The sequence below is a fragment of the Erpetoichthys calabaricus genome, chromosome 2 (genome assembly GCF_900747795.2).
Source record: "Erpetoichthys calabaricus chromosome 2, fErpCal1.3, whole genome shotgun sequence".
In the NCBI taxonomy this organism is placed as follows: Eukaryota; Metazoa; Chordata; class Cladistia; order Polypteriformes; family Polypteridae; genus Erpetoichthys; species Erpetoichthys calabaricus.
The window spans coordinates 31417843-31431024 of record NC_041395.2 but is presented as its reverse complement, the minus strand read 5'-3'; the positions used below and the strand labels follow the sequence as shown (position 1 = coordinate 31431024).

General features: G+C 40.3%; 1 protein-coding gene across 3 annotated transcripts in view; it reads left to right on the top strand.

The window, feature by feature from the left end:
• LOC114645726 (rho guanine nucleotide exchange factor 40-like) overlaps window positions 1-13182 on the top strand; it is a 252056-nt gene that overhangs the window by 166815 nt on the left and 72059 nt on the right. For all 3 annotated transcript variants that reach the window (XM_051923101.1, XM_051923100.1, XM_028793549.2), the window contains exons 14-15: window positions 2139-2330; window positions 9085-10004. In XM_051923101.1, coding sequence (XP_051779061.1) covers window positions 2139-2330; window positions 9085-10004 — 1112 coding nt within the window. The remainder of the gene's footprint in view (window positions 1-2138; window positions 2331-9084; window positions 10005-13182) is intronic.

Genomic DNA, 13182 nt, shown 5'->3' with positions numbered 1-13182 from the left:
CTGTCCATCCATGTCAACGACTGCTGACTAATTCACATTGTCATCAATGTTGCTTGATTAAACTAATAGTTCCATATCAGTTTGTTCTAAAACTGGATTTACAGTTTTTCGTTTACACACCAATGTGTTTTTGGTGTTTAAGGCACTACACCACTCAAGAAAATTGCTGAACTACCATAGAGACACAGAACTCTTTGCAGCATGATGTTATTTTATCCACTAAATACTAAATACTGTCCTGAGCGTTATTCCAGCTTAACACTTTACCTGCAAACAAAACAGGTTACCCAAATTCCACTGTGGGTTAACCGTCTTTACCTAGAGAGGCTGGGTGTTAATGCCAAGGAGGTTAAATGCCTTTTACTCAAGTGTGACTTCTGTCTAACCATAAGTACCTATTTGATGAAGTTCTGCTGAGATGGCCGTCATTTCAACAGAGGACGTATGAAATTCTGATAAAGTGGCCATTGGGCTTTTGGTCACCTTCCTGACCAAGGCCCTTCTTGCCCAGTTACTCAGTTTGGCAAGTTGGCCAACATTAATTTTGGTGGTTCAGTCCATTGTGCTCCCTGGAACACTCAAAACTTTAGAAATGGTTTTATGTCCTTGCCCTGATCTATGGCTTACCACAATTTGATCACAGAGGTCTACAGAGAGTTCCTTGGACTTCATGGGTTGGCTTTTGTCCTGACATGCAGTGTGAATTGTTAGACCTTATATACCAGAGGTAACTGCTCTAAGACTACACGGGAAGCTCCACATCCTCTAAAATATGTACTGTTGTTTTTACATTGCTATTACAAAGACAGTGTGAGAACATGGTCCTCATCTTGGCTTATTCAGAATTAGAAATAATTTCGTGTAGGTCATCTAATGTGATTTTTTTCTCATAAATTCCAGTGGCAGCACAATTCATTAAAACCCACTGAAGTGCAGTTTCACTGGACCTCAATGGCAGCAAAGCTAGATGTTTATTGGACAAATGCTTCAAAACGTCATTTCCAGGGAAGCTCAGTGTCTCTGGTAGTAGTAAATGGGGTTGTGGGCTGGCAAGAGGCTGGGCTGCTGCCTGATGGTTGAAGGAACTGTTAAAGTGGCTGGACTTCTTTTTGATTGACAGTGTTTTGGCATCGGAGCATTTCAAATTCAGTCCCATGCAGATTTTTGGCAAGTGAATTTGCTACTTGTAGTCTGTTACTTCTAGAAATATAGTCCACTATTTTCATTTGTACATATCCTACTGTAAATAAAAACATAAATATAGTGTTCTTGAGTTTGTTCCTTGTTTCAGTTTAGTAAGTTTTGTTTATTTATATCAAACTAGGTTGTGGGGTGAGGGTAGGTAGGTAGATAGATAGATAGATAGATAGATAGATAGATAGATAGATAGATAGATAGATAGATAGATAGATAGATAGATAGATAGATAGATAGATAGATAGATAGATAGATAGATAGATAGATAGATAGATAGATAGATAGATAGATAGATAGATAGATAGATACTTTATTAATCCCAAGGGGAAATTCACATACTCCAGCAGCACCTTACTGATACAAAAAACAATATTAAATTAAAGATTGATAATAATACAGGTAAAAAAACAGACAATAACTTTGTATGATGTTAATGTCAGGGAGAACTGAAGCAAACAGGATGGACCTGACCACAATTTGGATTGCCACAGCAAAGGATCTGAAAACTGATTTGAATGAGAGATTTCAGTTTTTGAATTTTCATAAATTTAGAAACCCTTTTGAAAATATATTTTTATTTCATCATTATGAGTAATAAAGTATAAATTGATGGTCAAATTTGGCAAATTCATCCATTTAAAATAATGTATACAAGTGTTGGGGTGTGAATACTTTCTGAATCCACTTTAAATAATGACTTATTAAAGGCAATGCATGAAATGTAAAACTTTGTATTATCAATCCATTATCATTTACAAAGACAAATCAGGACCTGTAGTAAACTGTAGAAATGGATGCACGATTGAGTACCTGGACTTAAGATTTATGAACATTTAATCTGTAAAGCAAATCATTGTGGTATAAAAAATAAATTACATCATACTAATTAATTTCTTTAAGATGTTTAATGTATTGATCTGTCTAATTATTAATCCACCCAGGAGCATTGCTGTGATGGCTTTGAAGCTCTAAGAAAGATTGAATGCTGGGATTATTTTCCTTCCCCTGGACTTCAGGTCATCCAAGAAAAGGTGCCAGAATACAGACAAAAACTCCAGGAATTTTCCAACGCTGTAGGGAAATGTCAGAGCACCATGGAGAAGACGATCCAACTTTATGAATTTTTTAGTGAGGTGAGCGGAGAAAGTACTTGTGAATCGATTCTAATTTAGTTCTATAGCTGTCTAATTTGGCATCATGGAGGTGTTGGCACTTCTGACAACTACTGAGTTCTGGTTTCAAATGGGACACTCACGATCTGAAATTACAGCCCTGTTTCCAAAAAGGTTGGGATGCTGTGTAAAATTTGGATAAAAGCAGAACACGATGATTTTCAAATCATGTAAACCTTATAATTTAATAGAGCATAATTTAAAGACAAAATGTCAGATGTTGAACCTGAGAAATTTTATTGTTTTTTGAAAACTATATACAAGGATTGAATTACGAGGAAAGAGTTGAGCCTATACAGTTTAAGCAAAAGAAGATTAAGAGGTGACATGATTGAAGTGTTTAAAATTATGAAGGGAATTAGTCCAGTGGATCGAGACTGTGACTTTAAAATGAGTTCATCAAGAACACAGGGACACAGTTACAAACTTGTTAAGGGTAAATTTCGCACAAACATTAGGAAGTTTTTCTTTACACAGAGAACGATAGACACTTGGAATAAGTGACCAGGTAGTGTGGTAGACAGGAAGACGTTGGGGACTTTCAAAACTCAACTTGATGTTTTTTTGGAAGAAATAAATGGATAGGACTGGCGAGCTTTGTTGGGCTGAATGACCTGTTCTCGTCTAGAATGTTCTAATGTTCTAATTATGAATTTGATGCCAGCTACAAGTTTCAAAAAAGTTGGGATGGGGAATGTCTACCACTGTGCTGCATTCACTCTGTGAATATTTAGGAACTGAGGAGACCAGCTACTGTAGTTTTCAAAGTCAAATGTTGCACCTTTCATGCCTGATATAGGATTTCAGCTGCTTAACAGTTCAGGGTTTCCTTTGTCATATATTTTGTTTCATAAAACACCAAATGTTTTCAATGGGTGACATATCTGGACTGCAGGCAGGCTATTTTAGCACCAGTCCTCTTTTACTATGGAGCCATGCTGTTCTAATATGTGCTGAATGTGGTTTGGCGTTGTCTTCATGGAATTGGCAAGGCCTTCCTTGAAAAAGGCAACATCTGGATGGCAACATATGTTGCTCTAAACCTGTTTAAATCGTTCAGCATTAATGGTGCCCTCCCAGTTGGGCATGGTACCCATGCCATGTGTACTAATGCACCCCAATTCCTTTATGGATGCTGGATTTTGATCTGTGCACTGATAACAAGCCAAATAGTCCCTCGCCTCTTTGGGCCCATGGATGTAGTGTCCATGATATCCAAAACGTATTTCAGATTTGGAATCATCAGACCACGGGGCAGTTTTCCACTTGACTTCAGTCTATCTTAAATGAGCTCAGGCTTAGAGAAGCAGCAGTGTTTTAAGATCTGTCTTCTTCTTTGCATAATAGATTTTTAACTTGTATTCATGGATGCAGTGATGAGCTGTGTTCATAGACAATGGTTTTTGGAAGTGCTCCTGACTGCATGCAGTGATCAGGGCCATCTTAACAGAATCATAGGTCCCCGGGCAAAGCAGTGCACTGGAGCCCCTACCTACACAACTACTCAGCAAGTCACAACATACATAGATAGATAGATAGATAGATAGATAGATAGATAGATAGATAGATAGATAGATAGATAGATAGATAGATAGATAGATAGATAGATAGATAGATAGATAGATAGATAGATAGATAGATAGATAGATAGATAGATAGATAGATACTTTATTAATCCCAATGTGAAATTCACATTCTCCAGCAGCAGCATACTGATACAATAAATAATATTAAATTAAAGAATGATAATAATGCACCATCTGCACACAGTCACCTTTGATGATCACTGGGTCTATGAGGGGTCTGGGCCTCCTAAAATCCACCACCAGCTTCTTGGTTTTGCTGGTGTTCAGTTTTAGGTGGTTTGAGTCGCACCATTTAACAAAGTCATTGATTAGGTCCCTATACTTCTCCTCCAGCCCATTCCTGATGCAGCCCACGATAGCAGTGTCATCAGCGAACTTTTGCACGTGGCAGGACTCCGAGTTGTATTGGAAGTCCGATGTATATAGGCTGAACAGGACTGGAGAAAGTACAATCCCCTGTGGCGCTCCTGTGTTGCTGACCACAATGTCAGACGTGCAGTTCCCAAGACGCACATACTGAGGTCTGTCTTTAAGATAGTCCACGATCCATGCCACCAGGTATGAATCTAATCCCATCTCTGTCAGCTTGTCCCTAAGGAGCAGAGGTTGGATTGTGTTGAACGCACTAGAGAAGTCTAGAAACATAATTCTTACAGCACCACTGTCCCTGTCCAAGTGAGAGAGGGATCGGTGTAGCATATAGATGATGGGGTCCTAACATATAGATTAGCATGGGATCCCTATGCTCGTGGGGCCCCCAGGGCAACTGCCAAGCATGCCCATGCATTAAGATGGCCCTGGCAGTGATTCCCCTTACAGAATCGTGTCTGTTTTTAATGCAGTGCTACCTGAGAGCCCGAAGATCATGGTCATCCAGTACAGGGTTTTTGGTCTTGTCCCTTGTGTGCAGAGATTTCTTCAGATTCTCTAAATTAATGATATTATTCACCATAGATGATAAAATCACCACATTCTCTACAATTTTACGTTGAGGAAAAAAATTCTGAAATTGTTGAGCGATTTGCACAGAATTTCACAGAATGCTGAAGCTATGCCATTTTTATTTCTGAGAGATTCCATCTCTCTGGGATGTTCTTTTTATACCCAATCACATTACTGTCCTGCTGCCAATTAACCTAATTAGCTGTGAGGGATTCACCAGATGTTTTTTTTTTTTTAGTATTATACAATCTTTTCAGTCATTTGTTCCCCCTGCCCCTGTTATTTTCAAAGGTGTTGCTGGAATCAACTTCAAAATGAGCATATATGTTTAAGCAACAAAGTAATAAGCAATAACATTTCTCAGTGTCAAAATCTGAAATGTTGTTTTTATTTTATTTTCAAATCAAATTGCATTCGGACTTTGTATACACTTTACACCACTCTCAGCCTTTTTGGAAATGGAGGTATATCATATTATTTCCATGTCTGGGAAGATTTCTCTTTAGTTGGTGTGTTGCTTTCCTCCCACACCCCAAACATTAATTGGAGACTCTAAAGTGGTTACATATGTATTTTGTAGTGTTTAACATACAGGTCTGCACGGTACTGATTTTTTAAACTCGCATCCGCCCGCTCCCAAATATACTTGGCCTTATTTGTCCAGCTTCTTCCCACCCACTAATGCTTTGTCCCGCTTTTGCCCACAGAAACGCCCTGCTTTCATTAAGGATAAAGATCATCTGTGGTTGATAAACCTATTTAAAATTACTGTATCTTGAACAAGGAGTTGGCTGAACGTTTTCCCTCTTTGGCCCAGATGTTCTTTACACTTTTTTGCAATGATTCTGCTTCATCAGTTATTTAATACAGATCTTCTGATGGGACTTTAATAATAATTTCTGAGGACAGGTCTGCACATCTTTTTCACAGAAAGGAACAAATAAGAGCAATGTAAGCAATATGTGGCCCTTGTTCAGAAAGTGTACGCCCCTTGGTTGTTTCACAATAAGATTGGCTATATACTGTAAGTAGGTTTCACATTTCTGTTATCATTTTAGCCCTAAAATAGTGACTTAACATTAGGGACCTGTGTTATTGACCTTAAGGTTAGTGTTTGGGCGAGGGGAAGGCTGTCTCAAGTGGCGTCCGCTTTCTGAACAAGACCCCAATGTGTCTTCTTAAAGCTTTTTAAGTCAACAACCGCTTACGATTCTATATTGAAATAAAGTACGATTTGTGTTAATACTGTAATTGCTACTCATTCCGCAATTGTAGAGCAGACAGCGGAAAGAAGGTGCTGCCTACATACAAGTCGCACTTGTAAGTTTTCTAGTTGGCATATTACTGTAAACAAACACTCCCCACTTTAAAAAAGCATTTGAGATTTTTTTGTTTAATCTCTCAGTACTTTTTGCTCAACAATACATGTACGGTGTAACCAAGCAAAGCACTGTGAATGTACTGGCATCTCCTCGTCTGCTCGCTGGCTCTGAGATGAAAGAGGGTGTTTACTAACAGCTGACCAGTGGACTTCACTGCACTCTCTGATTTGGTGCAATTGCATTAAAGTGCGATTATTACAAATCTCTTCCTGTGCCATTCCGATCCTCGTAAATAAAAGAAATAGAAACAGAAGCTTTGGGTTAAAAAGCAGTGGCATAACAATGGATTGTGCAGATTGTGCAAAGCACATGGGCCTGCGAGCTTTGCACTCAGGGCTGAATAGATATTTTTAAATTACTTAACGAAAACTGTGTTTTACATGCGATGCAGTGGCTTCAACGTTGACTGTCTTGTTACCATCAACTCTGATCTCGATGGCTGACGACAGATTGTATGTTGCTGCTGCCGATCTTCTCGTTGAACGGAATACTGTTTCACCAACATTTCACCAGCATTTACACTCAATTGTTGTCATTTCATGCATGTCAGCCAAGTCAACTGTTTTTGAAGTAGCTGAACTGTTGCTGATAGATCACTGTGCACTGTTGTCTACTTCCAGTGACGTTTGTACAGCTTATATGTTACTGCTGTCTATACCAGTGACTGTCATCACGTGTGTAATGATCATTCTCCCAAGTTAAAACTAATCAAAATGACTGCAGAAGCACCACGTAGTAAGACAAACTTAGTGGCTTGGCTTTACTCTCAGTCAAAAACGAGTGTGCCAGACAGCTTGACGTGTCAAACATTGTTGAGGCTTTTGCGCAACGGAAACACGCAAGCAAGTATTTTAAGGTACCTGCTCTGGCAACTCCTAACAGGAGCAGCCGAAAGAAGAAGAAGAAGTGATATTATAAGTAATATGATTTGTGACTTGTCAGTCAGTTCCATTTTTGTAAGCTAGAATAGTTTAAAATGTTTTATTGTGTACCTTAGTATGGCTTACTGTGCATTATTGTCACTGCTGTGAGGATTTGTGAGCGTGACCACTTTATGATGTCCATTTTCTCAGAATGAGTCGATTGGGCAAATGCTTTAAATCATCATTTCCAGGGAAGCTCAGTGTCTCTGGTAAAACGAGTCAATTGTGTAGTAGTATCCTGTCAGCCGGTGTTGTCATTTTCATTTATTACAAATTGAAATTGTTTCATTTTATAGCAAAAAACCATTTCTACTTTCTAACCTATGATACATTTTAATCTTCTTCTTTCACACAGTTGTCTTGGAAAAGTAAGCAGGTCCACATCTTAAGTATATTTATGTACTACCCACACCTCCCACATTCCATTCTCACAATTTTTTTTTTATTATTATTACAGCGGCTGTGATAAAGCGATTTAAAAAGTTATTACAAATTTCATTTAGAGAGCCGGTTTGTTTGTCACCAGCGTAACACCAATGCCCAGCCCGTCCCTAGGATCTAGTTGCGAATAAGTTACTGACAGTTATGTTGGACGGGAGGCGTCCATCTCAGGGCACAGCACAGTGGCCTTCGGCAAGCTAGCTACGCCACTGCTAAGCAATGTTCCTCCTTTGTAGAGCATTGTGGATAAGAGTTGATGCTGAACAGTTTGTTGACAAGTTCTCTCAGATGTAGTAAATATCTGATTCTAAATCAGACATCGCATCTTTGAATGGTTTCAGAAAAGAGACCACAGTTGTAAGTATCTTTTTGTTAATGCAGCCAATCATCAAATTGCTGCAATGCTGCATCCAACATATCGAAATTAGAGGTCGATTTTGTCTCCACAGACTTTTTGAGTGAGCTTACCTTGTTGTCCGGTATATTTAACACTAGAATTACCAAAGCCTACGAAAAAAAACTCGTAAATCCGGCCCAGCTTAAATCCATTCACACCTCTCTATCAGTGTCTTTTGTCTTGTAAATGTGTTGATAAGCCCAAGCAGCAAGTAGCCTGCTATCCCATCCTCCCACCGCCGCAGAAACGACAAAAACCTCTCCCAACTCAAGCTTTCTTTATCAGGAAGTGAGGTAATACCTAGAACTGTATAGGCTAAAAAATATATCGTTATTTGGAACACATGCATTTCATGTGTGTTCTGTGTCTACAAAGATCTATGTAAGTGTAGGATGACAGGAAATGCAAGAAATGTTGAACACATACCTAAAAGGCAAACCTTTTTCATGATTTAGTACTAACAACAAAATTTTGACATGAAGTGTATAATGTATGAAGGCTGAAGTCCAAATATCAAATGAGCACTTTCACAAAAGGTACAAATATAACAGAACAAGTGCGTTTTTTTCAAGACTATAACCGGAGAAAAAGAGATCGGGTTAGTGTGGCTTGTTGTCGTGACTTCTTTGGTAGTACAGTTATAAGAACTGCTGACTCCTATTCAAAAGGTTGCGGGTTCCAGCCTCCCCGCGCACCAAAATAAACATTTATATGTTACTTATATAAAAACCAGATTGAATGTTATTCACCTTGATTTATTTATTTATCTTCCTACAGCGTAAAGTCACAAATAAACTGCAGAGCTTCTTGTGTTTGATCGACAAGGGCATGCTCACAAATTACATGTGTAATGCCATGAAAAATGCCTGCTTACACTTCTGCAAGATACGTTGGCAAGCTCTGTAAGCCATACTGTTTAGATATTGTAGCCCGAATTAGAAGACTGTTAAGACCACATTGGGTAACAGAATACAGTATACATTTGCCGAAACAGTGTAGTTACAACATTAAATTCTCATTGATTTTGTTCTTCTTTATCCGTAGGCCTACAACTGGTCACTGGAAGTGATGCGTCATCTTTCTCAGGTCTCAGCAGAGGATTGCATGTCTTCAGCCCATTGTTCGGAAGCCCTGGTTCGTTTGCAGCGTTGCTGTCGGGATTTACCAGAAATTTCTGAAGCAAGGTTTGCTGAAGCTCAGAGCATAGCCAAGGAAATTGGAAACACTACCTCAAACAAAACAATCATGGACCACTGGACATTCGCCAAGACCAAATACACAGAGACATGCTCAGTGTTGCATCAAAGACTGGAAATGGCACAAAAAACACAACGAGCAAAACTCGGCGGAGTGCCCTCAAGGAGTATGACCAATCTTTGCCTTGAAGCTCAGCAGTCAGTCCTGCATTCGTGGGGCTCTTTAGCTTCTCTACACCAAGACCCCTTCTTTCCAAATCACACTTCCACTTTAAGGGCTGATGATGTCCCCAATGACAATAATTCTTTAGGAATTAATACCACCTCCTCAACTTCTTTCCCTTGGCTGGGGAATGCAGTTTTGAAACCTTCATCATCTCGATGGTATCTGCAAGGTTTCTTAAAAGATCATACCAAGCAGTCAACATGCCTGGAAAACATTTCAGCTCCTTGTAAGCCAAACCGGAAAAGGAACCCTAGCTTTGACTTCCAGGCTCTTCTTGGATCCAGAAGAGCCTCAAAAGACTCAGGGAAGGCAGAGGACTCTGTGTCATCTCCCTTGCTCTGGCTTGGTAGAAAATCTGCACAGTTGGGTCCCAAAGCAGGTCAGACTGGAGTGCATATAAAGGGATTAGAAGTAAGCAGCAGAGAAGTAGTGGATCAGACTTGTTCACCCAGACAACATGTTCTTCTGGCCCGGACTGGGGTGCCTATAATGAACGCACCCTGGGGATGTACACCAAAACAGGAACGAAAGAACACTAGCAGGTAAGAAAGAGTGAACCTTAGTGACAGGCCACATCAAGTTTTTATAATCTAAGTTCTATCACTAAACTCACTTTTCTTTATACCAGAGGTCCCTAGCTCTGATCCTGGAGGGCCCAAGTGACTACAGGTTTTCATTCTAACTCTTTTCTTAATTAGTACACTGCCTCTACTAATTAACTTCTTTTGAATTAATTTTCAAAATTAAAAAAATCTTGTTTTTTAAGATTTGTTCCCTAGAATTTCTTCATCATTCCTCTGAATTGTTTCATTTCTTTCCTTAAACAGAAATGAAATGTGAAATGAATGACCCGACAGGAGACCAACTAAGTCAGGGCCTCAAACTCCAAACATTTTCACTCCAACCAGTTGCTTAATTAGGAGCCGATTCTTCTTGTTAATTAAACCCATTCTTTAATTCATGGCTTGTTGCTGCTCTCTTTGTGCAATAGTAGACATATCCAAAATTTTTGATTTTCTCTTTCCTAAGAGCACTGTTAAAATGTTTTGGAGACCTAAACCTTTCTTTATTTTCAGATATTGTATGATGGTCACAGTTTGCTGGTGATGTTTTGGCTCATTTGGTATCTCATTATTGTTTGGCTGCTAATTAAGAAAAAAGAAACAATTAAGGGGTCTGAGGCATTAACAGCAAGTCAAAAAAAATTAATTGAAAAGAAGTTAATTAGGAGCAAAAACAGGTCACTAAATAAGAAAAGGGTCAGAATGATAATCTGCAGCCACTGGGGCCCTCCAGGACCGGAGCTGGGGACCCCTGCATACTGTAGCATGGTTCCATCCATCCATCCATTTTCCAACCCACTGAATCCGAACACAGGGTCACGGGGGTCCGCTGGAGCCAATCCCAGCCAACACAGAGCACAAGGCAGAGAACCAAACCTGGGCAGGGTGCCAACCCACCGCAGAACTTTATTAATCTCATGGGGAAATTCAGATGCATTACAGTAGCAGAAACATAAGTAACAAGGAAGCAGACTCACAGGACAGATAATACAGCTAATTAATCAAGCAAGCAATAAACTAAATAAATAAAAATAAACAAGTACATCGGGAGGAAGCTTTGCATTGCTTGATAGCAGTGGGTAGAAAAGACCCCCAGAGGTGTTTCTTAACACACCGTGGTGGAATGAGTGTGTGGCTAAAAGTGCTCCAAGACAGCGCCTCCTGGAGTTGATAGAGGGTTTTTATTATGATGGCATCCAATTATGCCATCATTTTGGCACAGCTTACAGTGTGCCCCCGGATCAAACTGTGATGGAGCTTGCTTTCCTGATAGGCGTGTTCAGGCATTGTGCTTCTTTTGAGCTGAAGTTGTTTCCCCAGTAGACTGAAATGATGAAACCATACTGGCCACTATGGACTGATAAAACATTTCCAGCTGCCTGCTGCACACATCAAAAGACTGGAGTCTCCTTAGCAAGTCCAGTCTGCTCTGGTCCTTCTTGTCCCTTGCCACTGTGTTTTCAGACCAGTCCAGTTTGTTCATGTGAAATCCCAGGTACTTGTAGCTCTGCACACTTCCACATCCTCCCAATGAGTGTTGACTAAAGAAGAAAGAGAGCGTCAGCCAAAATATTGGGGTACCAGCTGGGTAACTATGTTTAATGCTTCAAAAATAATAAATCAAAGAGAATGTCACAAAAGAGATGCAAAAATTAGTATAAGCTGGTATCAAAAGAAAGGCAAATCAAAAGGTTACAACCACTTCTAAGAAAGCTGTGTCTTCTATAGACGTAGGTCTAAAACTGAAGCCCCTCTTCCAGGTAGGCTGGGAAGTTTTATCGATCTCCCAGGAGGGGTTGAGTTTCTTAGGGTGGAGGGGAAGTGAAACCATTTGTCTTCCATCTGGAGTTCCTCTAAACTGTGAGTGCACAACGAAACTGTAAGCTACAGCACCTCCTCTCTACCCGAGGAATTAAATACCTGATGAGAGTCTTGAAAATAATAATTAATTACATTTATATGGCACTTTTCTCACCACCAAAAATGCTTTACATAGATAGAGGAGAAATCACTTTAACCACCACCAATGTGTAGCACCCACCTGGATGATGCGATGGCAGCCATTATTGTGCCAGTACACTCACCACGCATTAGCTATTAAGTTGTGAAAGAAAGAGTCAGTTAAAGACAAGGGATGATTAGGGTGCCAGAATGGATGAGGCAATGATGGGTAATTTAGCCAGGAAGTTGGGATACCCTCTAATTTTTTCAAAAGATGCCTAGGGATCTTTAGTGACCACATCGGTTTTATGTCACATCTAAAAGGGCAGAACCATATTTACAGCACAGTGTCCCCATCATTGCACAGGGGGAAATTGGGATCTACACATAGACCACAGGGTAATCGCCCCCTACTGGCCTCACCAACACCTCTTCCAGCAGCAACCCAATCTTTTTCTAGATGGTCTCCCATCCAAGTACTGGCCATCCTTGAACATTCTTATCTTCAGGTGGATGACCTGCTCTGAAGCACACAAACTTGACAAAATGAAAAGAGAGAAAATCAAATAATATATATTGTAACAAAAACTCTTCATGGCAGTATCCTCTCCAATGCACTTACACTTTTGTAACACACAAAATGTCATACACAATCAAAAAACAAAATCATCTGTAATGAGATGAGAATGAATATTTAAAATATCTAATAGGCGATGTGGTAAGACAGCTCCCCGTACACAGACAGACACGACACCAGATGTCCAAAACGCACACATTTAATGCTTTTCTTGTACACAACACCACACAATTCTCCAACCAGCCAAACTCATGTTTTCTTTTCTCTCCAAGGGGCTGCCCTCACTCTTCCACACGCGAGTGAGGTGGCCCCTTTTAGAACACCCCGGATGTGCTTCAGGTGCTTCCTGATAATCTTCTGATGGCACATTCTGGTGTGGCAGAAGTGCCGCTTGAGCACCCGGAAGCACTCCAGATGTGCCTGGAATCTCTTCTGATGGAAGTGCTGCAGTCCAGGGCTCCATAATCCTCCGGGCGCTCCCTGGCAGTGGCCATGGGCCCCAACAGGGTTGAGCTTCTAAGCTCTGATCCCGTTGCCCCCCAGCAGACCAGGGCGGCTGCCCTCTCTTGGCCCAGGGGAGGTATTGTCCCTCTCCAGGTCCTTCCAGGCGTCCCGGCTGGGCAGTCTCCCCAGCCATCT